This window comes from Paroedura picta, chromosome 7, assembly GCF_049243985.1.
Source record: "Paroedura picta isolate Pp20150507F chromosome 7, Ppicta_v3.0, whole genome shotgun sequence".
In the NCBI taxonomy this organism is placed as follows: domain Eukaryota; kingdom Metazoa; phylum Chordata; class Lepidosauria; order Squamata; family Gekkonidae; genus Paroedura; species Paroedura picta.
This window is the reverse complement of record NC_135375.1, coordinates 104417816-104441303: the sequence shown is the minus strand read 5'-3', so window position 1 is coordinate 104441303 and position 23488 is coordinate 104417816. Positions and strand designations below refer to the sequence as shown.

The 23488-nt window shown below is 40.9% G+C and overlaps 1 protein-coding gene across 1 annotated transcript in view; it reads right to left on the bottom strand.

Moving 5' to 3' along the window:
• Window positions 1–22129, bottom strand: part of LOC143841960 (bridge-like lipid transfer protein family member 1) — a 47426-nt gene extending 25297 nt beyond the window's left edge. The window contains exons 1-12 of the mRNA XM_077346510.1: window positions 21563–22129; window positions 19624–19694; window positions 17470–17643; window positions 16258–16378; window positions 14260–14387; window positions 12309–12459; window positions 9337–9577; window positions 6432–6590; window positions 5295–5540; window positions 3817–3975; window positions 2680–2925; window positions 1202–1360 (exon numbers count right to left, since the gene is read on the bottom strand). Of these exons, the coding sequence (XP_077202625.1) occupies window positions 1202–1360; window positions 2680–2925; window positions 3817–3975; window positions 5295–5540; window positions 6432–6590; window positions 9337–9577; window positions 12309–12459; window positions 14260–14387; window positions 16258–16378; window positions 17470–17643; window positions 19624–19694; window positions 21563–22033 (2326 nt within the window). The 5' untranslated portion in view covers window positions 22034–22129. The remainder of the gene's footprint in view (window positions 1–1201; window positions 1361–2679; window positions 2926–3816; window positions 3976–5294; window positions 5541–6431; window positions 6591–9336; window positions 9578–12308; window positions 12460–14259; window positions 14388–16257; window positions 16379–17469; window positions 17644–19623; window positions 19695–21562) is intronic.
• Between the last annotated feature and the right edge of the window lie 1359 nt (window positions 22130–23488).

Genomic DNA, 23488 nt, shown 5'->3' with positions numbered 1-23488 from the left:
AGTTAACCTTTTTCTTATGCATTCAATGCATGTGTCATACTTTGTAGGTAAGAAGATTCATAGAATGTTTTAACAAATAGAAGGTATAGTGGGAAGATTTGGGGCCACACCTACAAAACAATACCATGTCTGTCTTAATTCCCTTGTATCATACCTAGTTCTGAACACTGCAGACTTATTCAGTTTTATATAGCTATATATATGAAGAACTGAATTGAAGTGCAAGGAGAAAGACATTTTCATAGAATCATAGAATCATAGAATCAGAGTTGGAAGGGCCATACAGGCCATCTAGTCCAACCCCCTGCTCAACGCAGGATTAGCCCTAAGCATCCTAAAGCAGGATTTTGCATCTTTCAGTGTAAGCTGACAATGCACAAATATAGAAGAAATTACTAGCGGTATGAATATTATGAACAGTAGCATTGGTAAATATCAGGTGAAATACACATCATGTGGTGTTCACTCCATCTCTCTTTCGAAGAACAGTTTCAGGCCTTTGATTGCATAGCAAAAATAAAAACCATTAGCTGTTCCCCAATTAGACCGTTTATGCACTGGAGGCTTCATGCCGGGCTGCAGGCTGGAGTTTTAGTCGTGGCAGATTGCCCCACCTCTTCCTGCACCCACATGGGGGAGCATTTGGCCCGGTGCACCTCATCTACCTCCGATTTTTGTTCTTGCACGAGAGCTGGGGCAGTGAAGTCCCCAGTGCATAAACAGTCTTAGTGAAAACTAGAAATTGTCAACTCCTTTATTATTATTATTTTTTTTAGAAAGATTGCAAATTAGAACATTGCAGAGTGTTCCTCTTCTGAAAAATATCAGCTGCCTCGTGGTTTTAAATCAGGGTCTGGCACAGACATCACTTTTAGCCTACAGTTAATTGGACTGTAGGTAGCAATATAATCCAGGTACTTAAGGCTATTGGATGCAATAGCTAAAGAGCACCTGAGTGTTCAGGGGCCCTGCACTCCCAAATGCCAGTTGATGGAGAACCATTTTATGCACTCTCTGTTGGTACTGAAATTAGACACAACATGCTAGATCTTTGGTTTCATTCAGGAAGACTCTCCTTATGTTCAAAACTTAAATGATTTGAAGACACCATTTCATGTTTGAAGTTTTTCTCATTCATGTAGAAACTTCAGGAATAGTTTATTTTAAAAAACAAGGCATTATTAAAGCTTCTAGTTAATACCTGTTGGAAGACTATTGTGTCCAGATTTGGTGACAGGAGATTCTTGAACCACACTTCCTCTGTTGCCCACAGCATTTGACATCCAGTTGTAAAAGCTCACTGATGATGGCTCAGTTAATAGAGGATGTTCTGACAACATGTCAGAGGGCACTGTGGTTACTAAATGGACATCAAATACAACACAGTTAATTCATTGTATGTCCCATAAAACTGGTATTCAAGTAATACAGGAGGGAAAAACTTTCTCAGTTCCTGGCCACAAGAACATATTCTAAGGAAACAGAGAGCATCAACTGCAAAGTTAGTACTAAATTAATATAACAGGGATACAAAAACAGGATATTTAACAGGCCTCGCTGGGTGGCCATATGCTTAACTCGGGTTTTCTCAACCAGGGTTTCATGAAACCCTGGGGTTTCTTCTTGGCCCTGGAAGGGTTTCCAGAACGGGTGGGAGTTAACAAATTACAAATAAATTACAAACATTTATTTGTAATATAACCATATATGGTCATGTCAACTTGCTCGCCCCTCCCAAAATGGCCAATGCTAGGTCTTGGAGGAGGTGGGAAGGGGAGTGGCCAGGTGCATGCATGCACAGCTATGCTTCCCAACCACATTCTGCACGATCACACTACTTCTGGGATCTCTGGAAGCCAGAAGAATGCTTCATGGGTTTCTCAGTGGTAAGAAGGCTGAGAAAGGCTGCCTTCACTGAGTTAACGAACCTTCATCTCTGTGTCCCTGTTCTGAAGATGCTGGTGCTTAGACCACTGCCCTCAAAGGATCACTGTTACTTGCTGCTTTGAATGAATTAAAAAGCATACTGCTGGAAAATACCATGCATAAACGGTCTGCACGACTTCATTCAGAAATAATGCTGGCATTCAATATTTCCACTACTGAACATAAGGAGGTGTCAACTAAACAATAGCTTCATTTCAACGATAATAATGACACCAGTTCTATACTACAAAAAAAGACATTATTGTAGTCTGTGGACTGCTGACTGCTTGATTCTTAACCTAAATAATTTTGTATAGCAATACTGAAGTTGGGTATGACAATGAATTTTTAAAGTTTGACGTTGGCTAAGCTGCCTATTTTTGAGTTTTCACAACATGTTTACTGCTTTACTACATCATGCCTTCAAAATCTGGAATTAATGTTGCAAATTTCGTTGCAAAAATCGTTCGAGAACAGAATAAACAACCTGGATGTCATTTTAACACTAACTTTTTGAATTATTTAAATACATCATTTGGGAGAAAATACAATATTATGCCTCTATTTATTCAGCGGTATGGTAACTATTTTCTCCATGAATGTATTTCAATAAAGAACATACAATGTCAGAAAGGAGGCTTTCCAGATTAGGACATAATGGTATATTTATTTATACCAAAAATGTTTTACTTATTACTTAATTTTATTATCCAAGAAGACCAACAATAATGTATTTTCAGATACTCAATCTACCTTTCATTTTTTCTTTGAGTGTAAAACTCCCATGGATCCTCTTCAGCTCAGCTTCCCTTGTTAGCCCACCGATGCCTGCTTCAAGATGCATGCGATTCACCATGCCTATTCGAAATACTATCAAGGTCACACGCAGAGGTTCAGAGGTGACTAAACTGCGCTTTCTCTGTGTTCTGCTTAAGCTGTTGTTATCCTGCTCATTCTCAAATATTACTGTACAGGCAGGCTCAGTAGGACTCTGAACACCTACAGAAAATAGATAGCAGGCAAGCAGAAGTACAAGAACAGAAAGTAGAATTCATAGTTAACCTTTTTCTTATGCATTCAATGCATGTGTCATACTTTGTAGGTAAGAAGATTCATAGAATGTTTTAACAAATAGAAGGTATAGTGGGAAGATTTGGGGCCGCACCTACAAAACAATACCATGTCTGTCTTAATTCCCTTGTATCATACCTAGTTCTGAACACTGCAGACTCATTCAGTTTTATATAGCTATATATATGAAGAACTGAACTGAAGTGAATATTATGAACAGTAGCATTGGTAAATATCAGGGGAAATACACATCATGTGGCGTTCACTCCATCTCTCTTTCGAAGAACAGTTTCAGGCCTTTGATTGCATAGCAAAAATAAAAACCATTAGCTGTTCCCCAATTAGTGAAAACTAGAAATTGTCAACTCCTTTATTATTTTATTTTTTTGTGAGAAAGATTGCAAATTAGAACATTGCAGAATCTTCCTCTTCTGGAAAATATCAGCTGCCTCGTGGTTTTAAATCAGGGTCTGGCACAGACATCACTTTTAGCCTACAGTTAATTGGACTGTAGGTAGCAATATAATCCAGGTACTTAAGGCTATTGGATGCAATAGCTAAAGAGCACCTGAGTGTTCAGGGGCCCTGCACTCCCAAATGCCAGTTGATGGAGAACCATTTTATGCACTCTTTGTTGGTACTGAAATTAGACACAACATGCTAGATCTTTGGTCTCATTCAGGAAGACTCTCCTTATGTTCAAAACTCAAATGATTTGAAGACACCATTTCATGTTCGAAGTTTTTCTCATTCATGTAGAAACTTCAGGAATAGTTTATTTATTTTTTTAAATGCATTATTAAAGCTTCTAGTTAATACCTGTTGGAAGACTATTGTGTCCAGATTTGGTGACAGGAGATTCTTGAACCACACTTCCTCTGTTGCCCACAGCATTTGACACCCAGTTGTAAAAGCTCACTGATGATGGCTCAGTTAATAGAGGATGTTCTGACAACATGTCAGAGGGCACTGTGGTTACTAAATGGACATCAAATACAACACAGTTAATTCATTGTATGTCCCATAAAACTGGTATTCAAGTAATACAGGAGGGAAAAACTTTCTCAGTTCCTGGCCACAAGAACATATTCTAAGGAAACAGAGAGCATCAACTGCAAAGTTAGTACTAAATTAATATAACAGGGATACAAAAACAGGATATTTAACAGGCCTCGCTGGGTGGCCATATGCTTAACTCGGGTTTTCTCAACCAGGGTTTCATGAAACCCTGGGGTTTCTTCTTGGCCCTGGAAGGGTTTCCAGAACGGGTGGGAGTTAACAAATTACAAATAAATTACAAACATTTATTTGTAATATAACCATATATGGTCATGTCAACTTGCTCGCCCCTCCCAAAATGGCCAATGCTAGGTCTTGGAGGAGGTGGGAAGGGGAGTGGCCAGGTGCATGCATGCACAGCTATGCTTCCCAACCACATTCTGCACGATCACACTACTTCTGGGATCTCTGGAAGCCAGAAGAATGCTTCATGGGTTTCTCAGTGGTAAGAAGGCTGAGAAAGGCTGCCTTCACTGAGTTAACGAACCTTCATCTCTGTGTCCCTGTTCTGAAGATGCTGGTGCTTAGACCACTGCCCTCAAAGGATCACTGTTACTTGCTGCTTTGAATGAATTAAAAAGCATACTGCTGGAAAATACCATGCATAAACGGTCTGCACGACTTCATTCAGAAATAATGCTGGCATTCAATATTTCCACTACTGAACATAAGGAGGTGTCAACTAAACAATAGCTTCATTTCAACGATAATAATGACACCAGTTCTATACTACAAAAAAAGACATTATTGTAGTCTGTGGACTGCTGACTGCTTGATTCTTAACCTAAATAATTTTGTATAGCAATACTGAAGTTGGGTATGACAATGAATTTTTAAAGTTTGACGTTGGCTAAGCTGCCTATTTTTGAGTTTTCACAACATGTTTACTGCTTTACTACATCATGCCTTCAAAATCTGGAATTAATGTTGCAAATTTCGTTGCAAAAATCGTTCGAGAACAGAATAAACAACCTGGATGTCATTTTAACACTAACTTTTTGAATTATTTAAATACATCATTTGGGAGAAAATACAATATTATGCCTCTATTTATTCAGCGGTATGGTAACTATTTTCTCCATGAATGTATTTCAATAAAGAACATACAATGTCAGAAAGGAGGCTTTCCAGATTAGGACATAATGGTATATTTATTTATACCAAAAATGTTTTACTTATTACTTAATTTTATTATCCAAGAAGACCAACAATAATGTATTTTCAGATACTCAATCTACCTTTCATTTTTTCTTTGAGTGTAAAACTCCCATGGATCCTCTTCAGCTCAGCTTCCCTTGTTAGCCCACCGATGCCTGCTTCAAGATGCATGCGATTCACCATGCCTATTCGAAATACTATCAAGGTCACACGCAGAGGTTCAGAGGTGACTAAACTGCGCTTTCTCTGTGTTCTGCTTAAGCTGTTGTTATCCTGCTCATTCTCAAATATTACTGTACAGGCAGGCTCAGTAGGACTCTGAACACCTACAGAAAATAGATAGCAGGCAAGCAGAAGTACAAGAACAGAAAGTAGAATTCATAGTTAACCTTTTTCTTATGCATTCAATGCATGTGTCATACTTTGTAGGTAAGAAGATTCATAGAATGTTTTAACAAATAGAAGGTATAGTGGGAAGATTTGGGGCCGCACCTACAAAACAATACCATGTCTGTCTTAATTCCCTTGTATCATACCTAGTTCTGAACACTGCAGACTCATTCAGTTTTATATAGCTATATATATGAAGAACTGAACTGAAGTGAATATTATGAACAGTAGCATTGGTAAATATCAGGGGAAATACACATCATGTGGCGTTCACTCCATCTCTCTTTCGAAGAACAGTTTCAGGCCTTTGATTGCATAGCAAAAATAAAAACCATTAGCTGTTCCCCAATTAGTGAAAACTAGAAATTGTCAACTCCTTTATTATTTTATTTTTTTGTGAGAAAGATTGCAAATTAGAACATTGCAGAATCTTCCTCTTCTGGAAAATATCAGCTGCCTCGTGGTTTTAAATCAGGGTCTGGCACAGACATCACTTTTAGCCTACAGTTAATTGGACTGTAGGTAGCAATATAATCCAGGTACTTAAGGCTATTGGATGCAATAGCTAAAGAGCACCTGAGTGTTCAGGGGCCCTGCACTCCCAAATGCCAGTTGATGGAGAACCATTTTATGCACTCTTTGTTGGTACTGAAATTAGACACAACATGCTAGATCTTTGGTCTCATTCAGGAAGACTCTCCTTATGTTCAAAACTCAAATGATTTGAAGACACCATTTCATGTTCGAAGTTTTTCTCATTCATGTAGAAACTTCAGGAATAGTTTATTTATTTTTTTAAATGCATTATTAAAGCTTCTAGTTAATACCTGTTGGAAGACTATTGTGTCCAGATTTGGTGACAGGAGATTCTTGAACCACACTTCCTCTGTTGCCCACAGCATTTGACACCCAGTTGTAAAAGCTCACTGATGATGGCTCAGTTAATAGAGGATGTTCTGACAACATGTCAGAGGGCACTGTGGTTACTAAATGGACATCAAATACAACACAGTTAATTCACTGTATGTCCCATAAAACTGGTATTCAAGTAATACAGGAGGAAAAAACTTTCTCAGTTCCTGGCCACAAGAACATATTCTAAGGAAACAGAGAGCATCAACTGCAAAGTTAGTACTAAATTAATATAACAGGGATACAAAAACAGGATATTTAACAGGCCTCGCTGGGTGGCCATATGCTTAACTCAGGTTTTCTCAACCAGGGTTTCATGAAACCCTGGGGTTTCTTCTTGGCCCTGGAAGGGTTTCCCGAACGGGTGGGAGTTAACAAATTACAAATAAATTACAAACATTTATTTGTAATATGACCATATATGGTCATGTCAACTTGCTCGCCCCTCCCCAAATAGCCAATGCTAGGTCTAGAGGAGGTGGGAAGAGGAGTGGCCAGGTGCATGCATGCACAGCTATGTTTCCCAACCACATTCTGCACGATCACACTACTTCTGGGGTTTCTGGAAGCCAGAAAAATGCTTCATGGGTTTCTCAGTGGTGAGAAGGCTGAGAAAGGCTGCCTTCACTGAGTTAATGAACCTTCATCACTGTGTCCCTGTTCTGAAGATGCTGGTGCTCAGACCACTGCCCCCAAAGGATCACTGTTACTTGCTGCTTTGAATTAATTAAAAAGCATCCTGCTGGAAAATACCATGCATAAACCATCTGCATGACTTCATTCAGAAATAATGCTGGCATTCAATATTTCCACTACTGAACATAAGGAGGTGTCAACTAAACAATAGCTTCATTTCAATGACAATAATGACACCAATTCTATACTACAAAAAAAGACATTATTGTAGTCTGTGGACTGCTGACTCCTTGATTCTTAACCTAAATAATTTTGTATAGCAATACTGAAGTTGGGTATGACAATGAATTTTTAAAGTTTTACGTTGGCTAAGCTGCCTATTTTTGAGTTTTCACAACATGTTTACTGCTTTACTACATCATGCCTTCAAATTCTGGAATTAATGTTGCAAATTTAGCACTAAAGACTGCCTATTAAGAATTAACAATTTTGAATGAGTATGTAATAGCTGCCAAAGGACATTATCTGCAGTTGATTGCATGTTCAAGAACAGCCGAAAATGTTTAAGATTCTATTGTTTTTTCAGATGACACTAACCCTAATAAATAAGGTTAGCCAGAGTAGCAAATTGTCAGATATCACTACTGTCGACTCCAGAACATGGCAAAAAATCCACTTTGTGGATACACAGAAAACATGTTTTTAAAGGGATCACATAAGGGGTAATGCAGAAGAAAAGCACTTGTTTTTACAGACCGATCCTGCCAATTCTAATCATGTTTAATTCCCAGACAGCCCTCGCTGTCTGATTGGTTGCTGATTTAAATGAACTTTTCTTCCAAGTAAGTGAGCTCAGAACTGCAAGTTCAAGATGTTCAGCTAAGTACATTTCTCTAAAGAAGTCCATCTCAGTCGTAATATTCCAACTCAAGGCCAGAGGGTAGACTTCACCTTCAGGAACTGGATTACCTCCTGATTGAAGACAGTCTCTCACATAGGTGGAACTATAGGTTTCCCCAACTGATAGGGGTGGCCCATCCACTACACTTACTCTGGCTATGGACCCATTTGATGTACTGGTTAAGAGTGGCAGCCTCTAATCTGGAAAATTCTTCCTCACAGGGGAGGAAGAATAGGCAATTGTAAGCCACTTTGACTTTCGATAAGTAAAAAGTGGGTTAAAAAAAATAGCTCTTCTTCTTTTTCTCTTTCCATGACAATGAAACTATCTTTAAACACCTGCCTTCTGCAGAGATTAAAGGGTTTCTCTGGAGGTACTTTGAGTGCCAGTTTATGGCTTCTTACAATTTAGAGGTAGCAACTAGAAGGAGGAGACTTCAAAAATTATTCTGTGGCTATTGTGTATAAGCTACACCTAAGCTTTTAGAGGTGTCAATTCCACTCTCGTACCAGAGATGTAAGTCATGTTACCATATTCAACTCTCAAAAAAGATCAGAGGACAGTTTACTGCCTGAAATTGAATATTTTGACCTTAGCTAAACACCTGAGCACATGTGGGGAAGATGGCAATAGCTCGCTGCTTCTTAAAGTTCTCTTCTACTTGAACAACTGATGTTCTTGTTTCAAGGGTTTACTGCCTATCATTAATCGGTGGGGCATGATGGGTGTTTGCTGTACAAGAATCCTTGTACAGGGAGGTTCCTCAGCCTTGTGAAGTTACTGTCCTGCCTCCCACAAAAACAACACACATCCAGAAGAAAAGAAGAATCTCTACTGAGAACAAAGGTTTATAATAAGTAAGATTTTGCTTCTTATTTAAGGAGTATTTTTTCAGCAAGGAAAGTAGGTTGCTCACCAGCTAACGTCTACAGATTATTTTAAAAGTCAGAAGTCCAGGAGGACATTCAGTGTGGACAAATGTCAAAAATGCTCTGAAAATACAGATAAGCTTGAATATTGTGGGAAAGCTCCATTCATGGAAGGGATTTCTGTCAGTGAGGTCAGCTTCCTCGTCTCCTCTGTAGCCCAAAGGGCACCCTGAAATGCTGATCATGGGAAGCATGAGGAAAAGCATGAGGACAGTGTCAGAGGTCTGAAGTTTGTTTTACCAGAAATGTCCCACCCCTAACTTAAAGAGAGGCTTTGTAATAAATAAAATGTAAAATAGATAAATGCTATTTATGGACAGAAGAAGTTATTTTGAAAATGTATAGGTGAAATACCTGCATCAAATTCAAACTCTGCTCGATCCTCACTTGTGTCACTTTGAAGACCACCTCCATTGTCTGCACCAAAGCCATCCTCTTGGCCATGGGGGACAGATGACTGGAGTTCCATTGGCTGAGCTGGCCTGTGTAAACTCACCCCTTTGGAGGCTGGTGTCACAACAATGGACTTCATCCACTGCCCAGCTAAGGCAATGAGACCTTTCTTTGATGTTACAAGAGCAGGAAGGCCATCCCTCTGGAAGACAAGCACACGTCAAAGATAATTTTTACTTGGAACCCAATTGTGTTATAATCCCACCCACCCACCCCCAAAAAACTTTGACAAAATACGTAGAAAAAGAGGAGACAGCAGGTCTCAGTCATGCAACTTTCTGACCTGCCTGGCTGACAATTTCATTTATCAAATGGTAGATGAACCCACAAGAGGTTCAGCCATACTGGACTTAATACTGACCAACAGGCAAGAGTTGGTGGATGAGGTGAAGGAGGTGGGGACCCTAGGGGGAAGTGACCATGTCCTCATAGAATTCCTTTTGAGATGGGGAGGCAAAGAAGCTTGTAGCCAGATGTGGATGTTGGATTTTCGTAGGGCAAACTTTAATAAACTGAGAGACATGATGAGTGTCATACCATGGATGAGAATGCTGGAAGGGAAGGGAGCATGTGAAGGGTGGGCGCTACTCAAACAAGAGCTATTGCATGCTCAATCAATGACTATCCCAGAAAGAAGAAAACACTGCAGGAACTCTAAGAAGCCTATTTGGATGAACAGAGAACTTCAAGAGGACCTAAGAAAGACAAGGAAAATATTCAGGAAATGGAGGGAAGGACAGAGCTCTAAAGAAGAGTACCTAACATGTTACTAGGCACTGTAGATCAATCATCAGAAAGGCCAAAGCTGAGAGTGAACTAAGATTGGCCAGGGAAGCCCATTGTAACAAGAAAAGATTTTTCAGTTATGTGAGGAGCAAACGTAAAGTAAAGGAGGCAATAGTCCCACTGTTGGGTGCAGATGGACAAACTCTAATGGAAGATGCAGAGAAAGCAGAAAGGCTTAGTTCCTATTTTACATCTGTTTTTTCCCACAGGTCAAAAGGTTTAGGCACATCTAGAGATAGCAGTAGCCAAAGGATAGTGTCTGGGTGGCAGGTTGACATGGATAGAGAGGTTGTCGAGAAGCATTTAGCTGCACTGGATGAGTTCAATTCCCCTGGGCTAGATGAAATGCACCCGAGAGTGCTCAAAGAACTTTCCAGAGAACTTGCAGAACCCTTGTCTATCATCTTCAGGACCTCTTTAAGGACTGGAAAGGTCCCGGAGGACTGGAAGAGAGCACTCTTATTCCAATCTTCAAAAAAGGGAGGAAGGATGACCCGGGAAACTACAGACCAGTGAGTCTGACTTCTGTTGTGGGGAAGATAATGGAGCAGATATTAAAGGAAGCGATCTGCAAACATCTGGAGGACAATTTAGTGATCCAAGGAAGTCAGCAAGGATTTGTCTACAACAGGTCCTATCAGACCAACCTGGTTTCCTTTTTTGATCAAGTAACAGGTTTGCTGGATCGTGGAAATTCGGTTGATGTTGTTTACTTGGATTTTAGTAAAGTTTTTTATAAAGTTCCCCATGATGTTCTGATGGATAAATTGACTGCAATCTGGATTTTCAGATAGTTAGGTGGATAGGGAATTGGTTAGAGAACCACACTCAATGAGTTGTTGTCAATGGTGTTTCATCAGACTAGAGGGAGGTGAGTAGCGGGTACCTCAGGGCTTGGTGCTCGGCCCGGTACTTTTTAACATATTTATTAATGATCTAGATGAGGGGGTGGAAGGACTACTCATCAAGTTTGCAGATGACACCAAATTGGGAGGAATGGCAAATACTCCGGAAGATAGAGACAGAGTTCAACGAGATCTGAACACAATGGGGAAATGGGCAAATGAGAACAAGATGCAATTTAATAAAGATAAGTGTAAAGTTCTGCATCTGGGTCAGAAAAATGAAAAGCATGCCTACTGGATGGGGGATACGCTTCTAGGTAGCACTATGTGTGAACGAGACCTTGGGGTACTTGTGGATTGTAAACTAAACATGAGCAGACAGTGTGATGCTGCGGTAAAAAAGGGGAATGCCATTTTGGGCTGTATCAACAGGGGCATCACATCAAAATCACAAGATGTCATAGTCCCATTGTATACGGCACTGGTCAGACCACACCTGGAGTACTGTGTGCAGTTCTGGAGGCCTCCCTTCTCAAAGGAAAGTGCACACTATTGTTCCGAATGTGTACAGATATTCATAGATTACAACTCACACAAATCTATCATTCAGGTTATTCCATTTTGCTCTGGCATGAATGAGAGCCAAATGGTCCTTTTTACTCTTTCCCCCCCTTCCTTGGTCACAGTGAGACTGTTGTTTTCCTCACAGAGTTTTTAGAAACCATACTATGTGCATTTCTACAAACAGGCTCAGGAATTGTCATCTCAAACCATTTAGAAAACAGACTTCAATACACCATTTTATAAATTATTTGTCAATCAAATAGCTATTTAGGTTATTAAATAGATCAGCGAGTTATAGTTGGTTTGGAGGACTAACTTTATATAATCTTAGAAATCAAATAGTAGTTAGTCTAGGGAATGTGATATAAACATCTGATTATTTGTCTATGTTTTCACAACATTTTATGGAAAAAGGATCAAACATCATTAACTGAATAGATCTGTGGGATCCAATCCCTACCAGTCCCACCTGGTCACTAAGTAACTAAGGAAGGTATACATAAGGACTGTCCTGCATATTCCATGCACTAAACCAGGTGAACTATGGACTACACTGGACAGACAGGACTTCGAAATGCTAACTCAAAAAGACCTGAAATGAAATTTGAAAAGTTAAGCAACTTTTAAAAGCCAAGCAAGACAAATCACTGGTCAGGTAATTTTCATCAATCCACCCACCTCTAAAGCTTCGGTCATTATGCAGTCCATGACAGCACAAACTCGTAATGTTCCTTCTGTTTCCAGTTTGTTTAAAGAGGATTTCACTTGATCAATAGGAACAAGCCAAGCGCCAACAGCAGGCGTTGCAGTGCTTAGAAGGTCCAGTTGCCTGTGGGAAAGAAAATCAGCTATGAATACAACAAATATTCCTTTTAAGATGATTTACTGATACCCAATTGTTTTCAAAGAGCCTCTTGTGGCGCAGAGTGGTAAGGCAGCAGAAATGCAGTCTGAAAGCTCTGCCCATGAGGCTGGGAGTTCAATCCCAGCAGCCGGCTCAAGGTTGACTCAGCCTTCCATCCTTCTGAGGTCGGTAAAATGAGTACCCAGCTTGCTGGGGGGTAAATGGTGATGACTGGGGAAGGCACTGGCAAACCACCCCGTATTGAGTCTGCCATGAAAACGCTAGAGGGCGTCACCCCAAGGGTCAGACATGACCCTGTGCTTGCACAGGGGATACCTTCACCTTTACCTGTAATTGTTTTCACTTGACACAAACAGAATGGTTCATTTGATTAGGGTTTTTAATTTTTGGTCTGTCTGTAACCCACCATGAGCCGGTTCCGAGAGAAAAGAAGAATTGATAAGACCTGAACACACACTGATTTTGTGCATTTAACAAGCCATCCATCATGGAGGGGACAGGGAAGTGGACATGTTCACTGTCTCAGCCAGAGTCACCCAACAATTCTTCAAAGGGTCTGAGACCATTTCCTCTATACCAGAACTGGGAGGGTAAAAGCAGAGCTGAAAGGATGGCACCTTTCTGGCAGCCCAAGTTCAAATCTGCCTGCACAGAGGAGGAAGCACCTCTGTGATCACAACAAGTGCATTTGGTGGTCACACGGGAGCGATACAAGGGGAGGGGAAGGAGCAGCCCTCTGCTACATCAGCTACGGCAGACATCTTCAAAGGCGGAGGCACCTTGAAATGATAAATGAGTTGGAATGTCATCTATACCGCTCCTTTCCTTTCGGTTATATGACATGTGAGCTGGAAAGCTCTGTTGCATTCTTTCTTTCCTTTAAGGCCTGTAAAAGCTGCTAGTCATCTTCTTTCTTTCAAACGGCAACTGAGTTTTGACATTCACAAAGGAAGCTAACCTGTGGATTATATTACTAGTATTTACAAGCTTGAAGCTGCCTTTTCGGAAGTATCGATCTACTTTACTCTTATGATACGGTTTTAATGTATTTTTAGATGTAAACCAGCCTGAGCTCCTGGAAAGGGCTATATATAAACAATACATTTATTTATTTGATTTATTTATTATTTGATTTATATACCGCCACTCTCTAAGAATCATGGCAGGTTAAAATAAAATGATAAAACAACAATAAAATAACAAATAAATAAAATGTTTGAATTGACAGTTAATCTTTTAAATTAATTGTCCGAGTGGATGAACATACTTTGATTGTTATATTATCTCAATTATTCTTATTTTTCTATTTAATTGATGCAAATGCTTATAATTATAGGTTAGATCATGATTACTTATAAAAAATACAGTTTACAGTCTATAATACAAATACAGTTTACAGTCTATAATAATTATAGACTGAAAGTGCCAGTCTATTTTTGCAAATAAGATTAATACAGGTTTAACAACTGATTTAATCAAAGGTGTCAGAATTTCTAAATTCTACTCTCCTAAATGAAAATGCAACAGATGGCCATTCCCAGCTCCTGGGCTTACCTCCTGGCTGCTCTTCCTCCTGTCAGGTGCTAGCAAATGGCAAGGAGGAGGAGCAGGGAGATGGGGAAGAGCCTCTGATTGGCCCTCTGTTGGGGACTGCTGTCACGCTATTGAGGGCACGTCCCCCAGTGAGGGCCAATCAGATGCTCAGCACGTCGTTAGCAGGATGGTAAGCTTTTTACGTGTTCTTATGGGAAGGCACTGCCTTACCTGTTCATATGAACATGTGTGGCAATCCTATCAAAGCACAAAGCCACTAAGGAAACATGGATGACGCTTTTCCCTGCAGCGTTGCTTGTTGATTCTTCCACTGATGCTTGCAGCAAACACAAATTCACCTATGAAAAGGGGCCCAAAGATCAATAAACCCTATATTCATATTTTAAGTAATTACATGATAACAAACTTCCATTCCTTCACATACAAACCCACAATTTCTAAACAAGCCTATTAAATAATCCATTAAATTCATATAACCACATGCTTTTCTAAAATATATAGGTACTATAAAGCCTAGAGGCTTCTATCGTGCAAGGCTATTCACCAGACTGGTTATTACCTTAGGGAGTGTAACACTGGCCTGAAGTCCTTTAATAGTCACATGACCTTGCTTGAGAGAAAGATTTGTTTGTGTTTTTACTTGAGTAGTTCCTGTGGTCTCTGTTTCTGATCCTCTAATATCCTGCTTGGAGGATAACTTTTAAAAAGCAGGGGGCAGTATAATGCCAGTTTGTGTGCTAAAATGCTGTCTTTAATGACCATATAATTTATTCATACACATTCAATTCAATAACATAATAAAACCCTAGATCAGATGACTAGTCCATCTAGTTCAACATCCTGTCTCACACAGTGGCCAACCAGTTCCTCTGGAAGGCGCTTCACCTGATGTTACCTCCTGGCTCTGGGATTCAGAGGATTAATGTTTCTGAATGTGGATGTTCCCCTCAATCCTATGGTTAGTAACCACTGACAGATCTATCCTCCATGAATCTAATGCATTTTTAAAGCTGTTTATTCCCGAGGAGTGTGCAGAAGAGGATCATGGAGAGACCTTCACATTCATGCCCTGCCCCCAAGTCTCAGGGGGGAAGCCTCCCTCCTAGTCCCATCTCCTCTCAGTCCATTAATAATGCTGGAAGAGAGATGGGGAAAAGAAGGAACAGCACCTGGAATTTTGAAGGGCAGCATCAGTCTTCGCTAGGAGCTCCACTGAGCCCCTGTTGCCTAATAACCAGTTTCGGCAAGCCTAATGGTGCTGTTCTCCTAGGCATCCTGTGCAAGGCCACCCCAGCTGTGATAAAGAGAATCTGCTCCAAAGATCAAGGGTGCACGATTTTGGAATTACCCAAGAATACTCATTTCAAAGGGAAACCTGATAGCCACACAGCACCAGGATTCAGCTTTAGAAACAATAAATTCCAGGAGAACTGGTGTCAAAAATAGAGAGAACGAAAGCTGAACCTTAAAAAAACCCTATAATAACAAAACAGAAAATAAGGTACAAGGAGAAGCTGTGGGGCTACCTTCTTTGAAATACCCCTTTCTGCTTCTCTACTTTCACCCCTGTTCATAGGAAACCAATTTCCTTCCGCCAACTGCCTCCTGTTCCAGGCACACCTCACCCTGTACACTAAAGAAAAGGTGACCCAGCAAGGACACTTCAGGCACAAGAAGATCCCTGGCGATTCCACCAAGACTTAAATGAAAGGAAACGCAGAAAAAACGTCCTCTTTCCTACTTGATGCCGCTTGGCAGAGAAACTGTCTGTTCACCGCAGTGCCTGCCCTTCTGCTTGGAATTCCAGTAGTGATGCATGAAGATAAAAAACCTCTCTTCATCAATTTTGCATCTCCCCTGTACCCTGATTGTGTACACTGATTTCACCCCCCTGCCTTGGGTGGTAGAAATGAAATTAACTAAATTCATTCACAGAGCTCTGGAAATTATTTACTGCAGAAACAAATAAAAAGAACAGATTTTTAAAAGACTGATGGATCCCGGGGAAGGATGATCATAGATTCACCACTTTTCTTAAAGGAATCACACATTCACATCCTTAAAGATGTTCATCCTCACTTCCCGTTTACAAGTAGATTCTCTGGGAAATGGCTGTGTCGTGATCGCGATCCTTTGGATGCCTCACGTGAACAAAGAGTATGGTTGGGGCATCCTAAGCCAAAATGTTTGGCTATATAACACACATACCTTTTCGGAGAAAGTCGTTTTCCTGTTCTGTACAGCTTCTCTGAGGACCTCAGAATGCAGATTATCGACAATAGCTGCAGGATGGCATGTGCTAGCACAGTGAACCATGGCCTGTATATACCTGCAAGGGAAATGAGTTCAATGCAGTTTACTTATAAGGCACATCCCTATACTAAATGTCGACACTGGGTAGGATTGAATTCCACAGGAAGGTGGCTTTTCCCCAAGACTCATCTCTAGCTGCAGACCTCTAAACCCCTCTCATGTAATCTCGGGGGGGGGGGTCCCCTAGTCCCCAAGGAGCAGCATTTGGAGAAACAGTGGTGAGAAAAGTCCATTCCACAGAGGAATGTCCCTTCCTTTCGTGGAAATGATCTGTAGGATTCAAACCATATTAAACATGAGGCTGCCTGTGAAGAGTCTTTGGAAACTTTAACAAATCCAGAATGCTGTGACCAAACTAACATCTGGACTCACCATACTAAGCAAATTTCACTGGTGCTCAAACACCTTTACTTATCATCCTGCACAATTCTCCCCAGCACAATTTGAAGTGTTTGTGTTGCCTTATGAGACAGTCTAGAGCAGGCGAATGCTGGCAAGGGCTCCTGGGAATTGTAGTCCATGGACATCTGGAGGGCCGCAGTTTGACTACCCCTGGTCTAGAGCCCCCGAAGTGCAGGTTTCTCTTGTATGAGCTTGCCTGTCAATTAAGGTCACTGTCAAAGGCCTTTTCTAGGTGTTCTCAACATAAGTTATAAGCAGCACAAAAATTATCAGAGCCTTCAACACACAAATGCACACAATGTAAGTTGCCAAGAATTTCCCAGTGAGAGAGAAAGGAGCCAACCCTTTTCTAAAAATTAAGTTTAAAAAACTTTCTAGTGCTTTGCCATAGTGATATTACTGCTGCAAAAGCAGGAGAGAAGCTTCTAATTCCACTGAAAGGGATGGGCAAAGAATGTTCACTAACATTCCTATTTCTGCCAAGACTTCTCTCAGCCCATATCTGACATATGCAAACCTCACAATGCTTAGTTGCACGTCATGTAATTGCTGAAGAACAATGCCCTTCGTATTTGGATGCATAAGCACAGTATCATGACACGCTATTGCAGCTGAGCAGAAGCTTGTACAGATGATCTTATCAGTTACATTGTAAAACAAGCATTATATTCAAAGTTGCTATGTTTTAAAAAAATTGTGAAATACCTGTCCAAAGCCTCTGCTACAAGTGGAGTGAGAACAACATCCACAGTCCCCTTTATTTCCACAATGACAGTTGTTCTGGTCTGAGAAATGGGGTGATCCAGAGTCCATTCTTCTGTTATTGTTTCATCATCCGTATTGTCAAGGATTTTCTTTTCCAAGGGGGTATAAGGTGTGCTTAATAAACAAAACAATAACAGAAACAAGTTGTTGCTTCTCAAGAGGCCATGCTACAAAATGAATTCCAAGTGCTCATAGACAGCAGTGGAATTTATGGTGTTCAGTTAGTTAGGTGGACAAACAACTTGTCAAGATGCAGCTGCTTCTTGATACCAAGCACAGAAGGAGCAAGAGTTTAATAAGCTGCCTAATTTTAAGAGCAACAGATGTTCACACAAGGACAATGTAATTGCAGATAACAATCACTTGGGTTATGAGGAATGCAGCACTGGGTCATTCGCCTGCTAGGATTGCTACGAGCCTATATTAGCCTCAAAAGAATTTTCTTTCAGTAATTTTGGTTATCATTAAACAGATAAAAAGTCTCATTCTGGCAACCAAGAACATTAAACACACAACTATTGTAGTTGGTTAGTAAACACAACACACAATTTATCTCAGAAAAGTTTGTGCCCCGCAGCACCTTTCAGATCCACAAAGTTTTCGTTTGTATGCACACCTCATCAGATACATGTACATGAAAGCTTAAACCCAGAATCCAACTTTTCTAGTCCTAGAGGTGTCATTGAACACAAATGTTGTTCTACTACTTTGGACCGACACGGCTAAGCATCGGAACCTATTCTCAGAACACTAGAACAGTCTAGTTAAGGCAGATGTGCTTGTGTCCCGTTCTGTATTTTCCAGGTGCCTCATCCCATTGTGATAAGAGCAGTGCATTATGAAAGGAGAATACAACTACAGTAATATATTGCTATATATTCCTAGGAGAAAACTGTGACAGGCCATTTCTATCAACTAAGGGACTCACACAGCCTTGAGGGAACCAGGTTTATTTTAAGTTATAAACTTTCCTCTCAGTTGCAAGGTATTCTAAAGATAACGGGTGTCTAGGCTTTGGATTTGCTGCTGTGAGCTAAGCTTTGAGGTGCACAAGAGTCAGACTAAATGGCAGAATGTCTACTCATTGCTAGAGACAACCCTAACAACTGGGTCCTCTTGTCAGAAGTAGAGCCAAAACACTCTGCCACACCGCCAAGCAGAGTTACCCTTCACTCCACACCTGCTCTTTTCCTCAACCAGACTTGAGCTCTCATGGCTCTCTCCCCGAGGCAGAACCAAACCCCCAATGTGTTTCCCTCCAATATTCTCAAAGAAAGAAAATGCAGACTATCAGCTTAGTTCTAGCTTCCCGTCACATACGCTCCATGCTTTCCGTTGGTATGATTTCATTCTGCAAATCAACATATATGAACTTGATTCAATCAGAGGAAGAGTACTGATCAGGGAAAAGAAATACGACTATGTACCAACCATAAAGCAACACTATGTACATGTTCCTCTTTGCAGAGTATTATTTATTTATTTATTTATTTATTTGGCTCCTGACAAGCCAGCTCATGGCGGGTTACACAATAAAATGCCACATACAATAAAACACTATTAAAATTAACATTCACACAACATAATACAGTATGGCACTAAAACCCCCTCCCCTCCCACGACTGCCAGAACCCCCTCCCATGACTGCGAAAGGTATTACATCAGCTGACAACACCAATGATGTTCCGAAGTTCGGTGGCGTATCTTCCTTGCTCATCTGATCTTCTTCCTGCACTGGTCTCGCCAATAGATCTGGAGGAAGAGCTCCGTTTAACAGGCCCTATGAAATGTCAAAAGCTCCTGCAGGGCCTGCAGCTCTTCCTGGAGCTCATTCCGCCAGGTATGGGCCAGGACCAAAAAGGTCCTGGCCCTGGCCAAGACCAGGCAAGATTCACTGGGGCCAGGAATGACCACCAAGTTGGTACCCAGAGAGCGCAAAGCCCTGCAGGGGGCATAAGGAAACAGGCGGTCCCGCAGATATGTGTATCCCAGATCACCAAGGGCCTTAAAGATCAAAACCAGAACCTTGAACCTGATCCAGGCCACAACTGGCAACCTTAGAATACTGCAAACATATTGCAACTTGTTACTCACTTTGATGTTGATCCCGTAAACTGCATTCCTCGATCCAGTAAAGCATTAGCTGTGAGGCCCTGTTTAACAGTCTAGAACACACACAAAACCTTGTCACTATTCTAGAACTTTTATACAGCACATTTGTCTTTAAAGGAAGACTATTTATATTTTGTCCTGCTCAATAAACATGCCCATATCTGCACATCTGACTTTACATATAAAAGATATTTATTTTACATTGTTGAAGAAACATGGCTCCTAAATGCCCTTCATACTTAAATATAGATTTAGATATTGATATGTAAAGCATAAAAGCTATGGAGCATATTATATATATATATATTTCAGTTTCTAAGTAACATTCTGAATCACAAGTGTTCCCTGGAATTTTAAAAAAATCGGTAATTCTCTTCACTGCATTCTGACATTCTTGGTAGAAACTCAACTCATTCATAAAAGCAGTTTACACTTTCAAAAGCACAATGAGACACAACAAACTACTTTGATGTAAGTCCACTGTATCCTGAGGGAGTGTTTCCCAATGTGTGGGTTAGGATCCACAAATGTCAGGAAGCCTCCCGAAAGAAGAACGGAGGCCAGTCTTTCCTAATGGCAGTTTCTGCCCTTTCCATCTTTCTCTGCCTTTCCTCCTCTCTAATTTCTCACATTCACCTCTCCCCCTCCTTCTTTGTGACATTAACAAGGAGAAAAAAGCCATCAGACAACTAAGAACTTAACTGTAGTAGCTGAAAGGAGGGGAGACTGGGAAGTAGCAGGGAGCAGTCCAGCAAACCATGGAATAAACAGAGTGTCAGGATCAGTCCCTGCTCTCTGCCATGCTTGTGATTCCAGTGAACCTGAGGGACTCCATCTTGGAGTGCTGTGCCTTTACAGAAACGTTCCCAGGTACCAGAATGCTTATGCCTGTAGTTTTCCTTTGATTCTCCCCCTCTTTGATCCTTGCGTTTTCACACCGCTGTGAAACAATGTTGCCCAATGTTGTCCTATTATCAAACAGTCTTGACTTCGACTGTTATAGTGACTAGATCTACTTCCAATTAAAGCTTTCTTTCTATAGAAGTTTGTTTGTGAGTTTTGTCTGCGCTTGACACAGAGGAGAATAGAAACAGGTGTGTGTATGCAAATGGCCTCTGTCTTGGTGCTGCTTCTTCAACAGCCCAAACACTTGCTCAGTCCCCTTCACTGCTTCACGGCCCTCTGTCAGCTGCAGAAGTTGCACTGCATTGAGCCTTTTGCTGCCAGACTCTTCACTGGAATCTGCCATCTTGTTGTTTCCCCTCAAAACACTGCCCTCCCCCCAAGCATTCCTCATAAACTCTAGCTCAGGCCCAGCTGGCAGAGGAGGAGGAGGCTGGGATTCATAGCAGAGGCAACTCTTTTTTGTTTGCTGGTTTCTCAAAATCACCTGATTGGGCAATGTAGAAAATGGAATGCTGGAATAGAGGAATTGCCAAGGTCATAGTTTGCCTAGGGCACCGAAAAAACAAGGCAGCCCTGGATGGGTTAATATATAAAGTATGAATCACCATCTGAAAAGGTTGGTAAACACTCTCCTAGGGAAGCAGAACCTGGAACAGTCACATTTCTGACATTCTTGGACATAACACTGTTGACCTGAGAGCACTCCATTGTCCTTAGCTAGTGATGGTCAAGCCAGCAACCTGTTCCTGTATACCTGTTCCCTGAATATTTGGCTGAATTCTCCTGTTCCTGGGATATTGTTCTTGAAAGAATGTTGCCTTAACCCAACAGGCCGTTGCCTGAAACAACACATCTCAGATATATTGTTCTAAAGTCTAGAGTGCTACATAGTTTGCTCAAACAGTTTATTACTCATTATCAAGATCAAATAAAATTGGGCCATAAAACGGAGCCACTGAAAACACGCCCTCCTGATACACTGATTGCTTTGCCTGATTTGTTGACTTCTTTTTACCTTAAAGGCTGGGACAGTCTCCTGGTCTAATGATTGATGTAATGAGGTCCTTTTCTTTCTTGGATGCTTTTTGGACCAGTTGACCGGCTGATATTGGGTAAGGTAGTTTTGATAACAGTTCATTACAGGCTGCTGGGAGGTGATCTGTTTATTCTCTGGAGCCTTCTCAGCTTCTATAACAAGGTCATCTTCTCCTCCCAAATCAGAAACAAATGAAGCTAAGGAAGGATGCGTTCTCATTGATAAGCTCTTTGGATCCTGATTAGCTTCTCCATGTAATGTTGTAGTTAAGGGTCTTTCTACACTATGGTAGATAGAGCCTCTCCCATAATCGATTTGTTTGGCTTGCTTTTTTTCACCAGCAGGTCTCTCTTGGGATTTCGGTGACACCAGACTACTTCCTGGAGAGTCTGCCACTGAACTAAACATTAGCAACAAAAAGAAGAGGGTGAACATTTTCTGATATGACATTTTTAGCCAGAATGCTGACCATATTCACAAGTTGCAGGAAAATTGCAAGTAATTCAGAGTTGTTTTCCACTCTCTCTGAAGGGCAATCTGCAAATGCAAGTGTACCAGGCCCACAAGCCAAAGTAAACAGGCTGGCTCCCAATAACTGCAACAGCATTTAAATCTCAATTATGAGTATGCACATGACACACACAACAGTCTTTATTGTGCACAAGCCATAGCAACAACAAAACACTGTGCCAAGCAGTAGCACTGTGTCTTATCCATATTCCTGATATACGACCACGGAAGTTTTTATTTTCTATATATCCAAGCATCTGCATTGGGGAACAAAAAGTGTCAACAGAAGCAGTACACTTACCATCCGTGGACATCATCTCCTTTTGTACCCGCCAAGAATTCCTTTTGGCCCAAGCTGTCCTCAGCTGCAGAAGGGCTTTCCCTCTCACCTGCCAGTAAGGGAAGGGCAGCACTAGAGCTACTATTCTCCTCTGGAGAAGAGGAAGAACTGGGAGATCACAGTGGTACTTGTCAATTCAGGTGTTGTGATTTTCTTTCCAATTCTATTCCCATAGGTCGACACTCCCATTCTTTTCTTTTAACAGCATTTGATTTACCTAAGAAAGAGAGACCACATATTGGATAATATAGGCAAAAGCTTCGGCATTGCTCTATGATGGGACAGTTTTCAAGAACACCTTCTGTTTAATACATCGTTCTTGTGAGTGTGTAAAAAACAGTATGACCCTAACCAAGTGAGGAACAAGCAGCAAAATAAATTATCCTAGGGTGTCAAAGAATTACAAAGTTATATTTTGCATAGTTATGATGTCCATCATTTTTGTATCAGCAACTCCAATTATGTCACAAGTGCCTGAGAGGTAATTTACTAAATTCTTTAAAAGACTGCAAAATATGTCCTATATATATATATATGGTGTCCTATATATACATACCAGAATACCAGAGCATCTTATTTGTCTCTTGAGAAACTTATATGCAGGTCAAGAAGCAACAATGAGAACTGAACATGGAATCACTGATTGGTTCAAAATTGAGAAAGGAGTTCGGCAAGGCTGTATACTGTCGCCTTGCCTATTTAACTTGTACGCGGAGCACATCATGAGAAAGGCGGGGTTGGAGGAGTCACAAATTGGGATCGAGATTGCAGGAAGAAATATCAACAACCTCAGATATGCAGATGATACCACTCTAATGGCAGAAAGTGAAGAGGAACTAAAGAGCCTGTTGATGGGGACCGCAGATCACTGCAGATGGGGACTGCAACAAAGAAATTAAAAGATGCTTGCTCCTGGGGAGAAAAGCTATGGCAAATCTAGACAGCATACTAAAAAGCAGAGATATCACCCTGCCAACAAAAGTGCGTTTAGTCAAGGCTATGGTCTTCCCAGTTGCAATGTATGGCTGTGAAAGTTGGACCATAAGGAAGGCCGA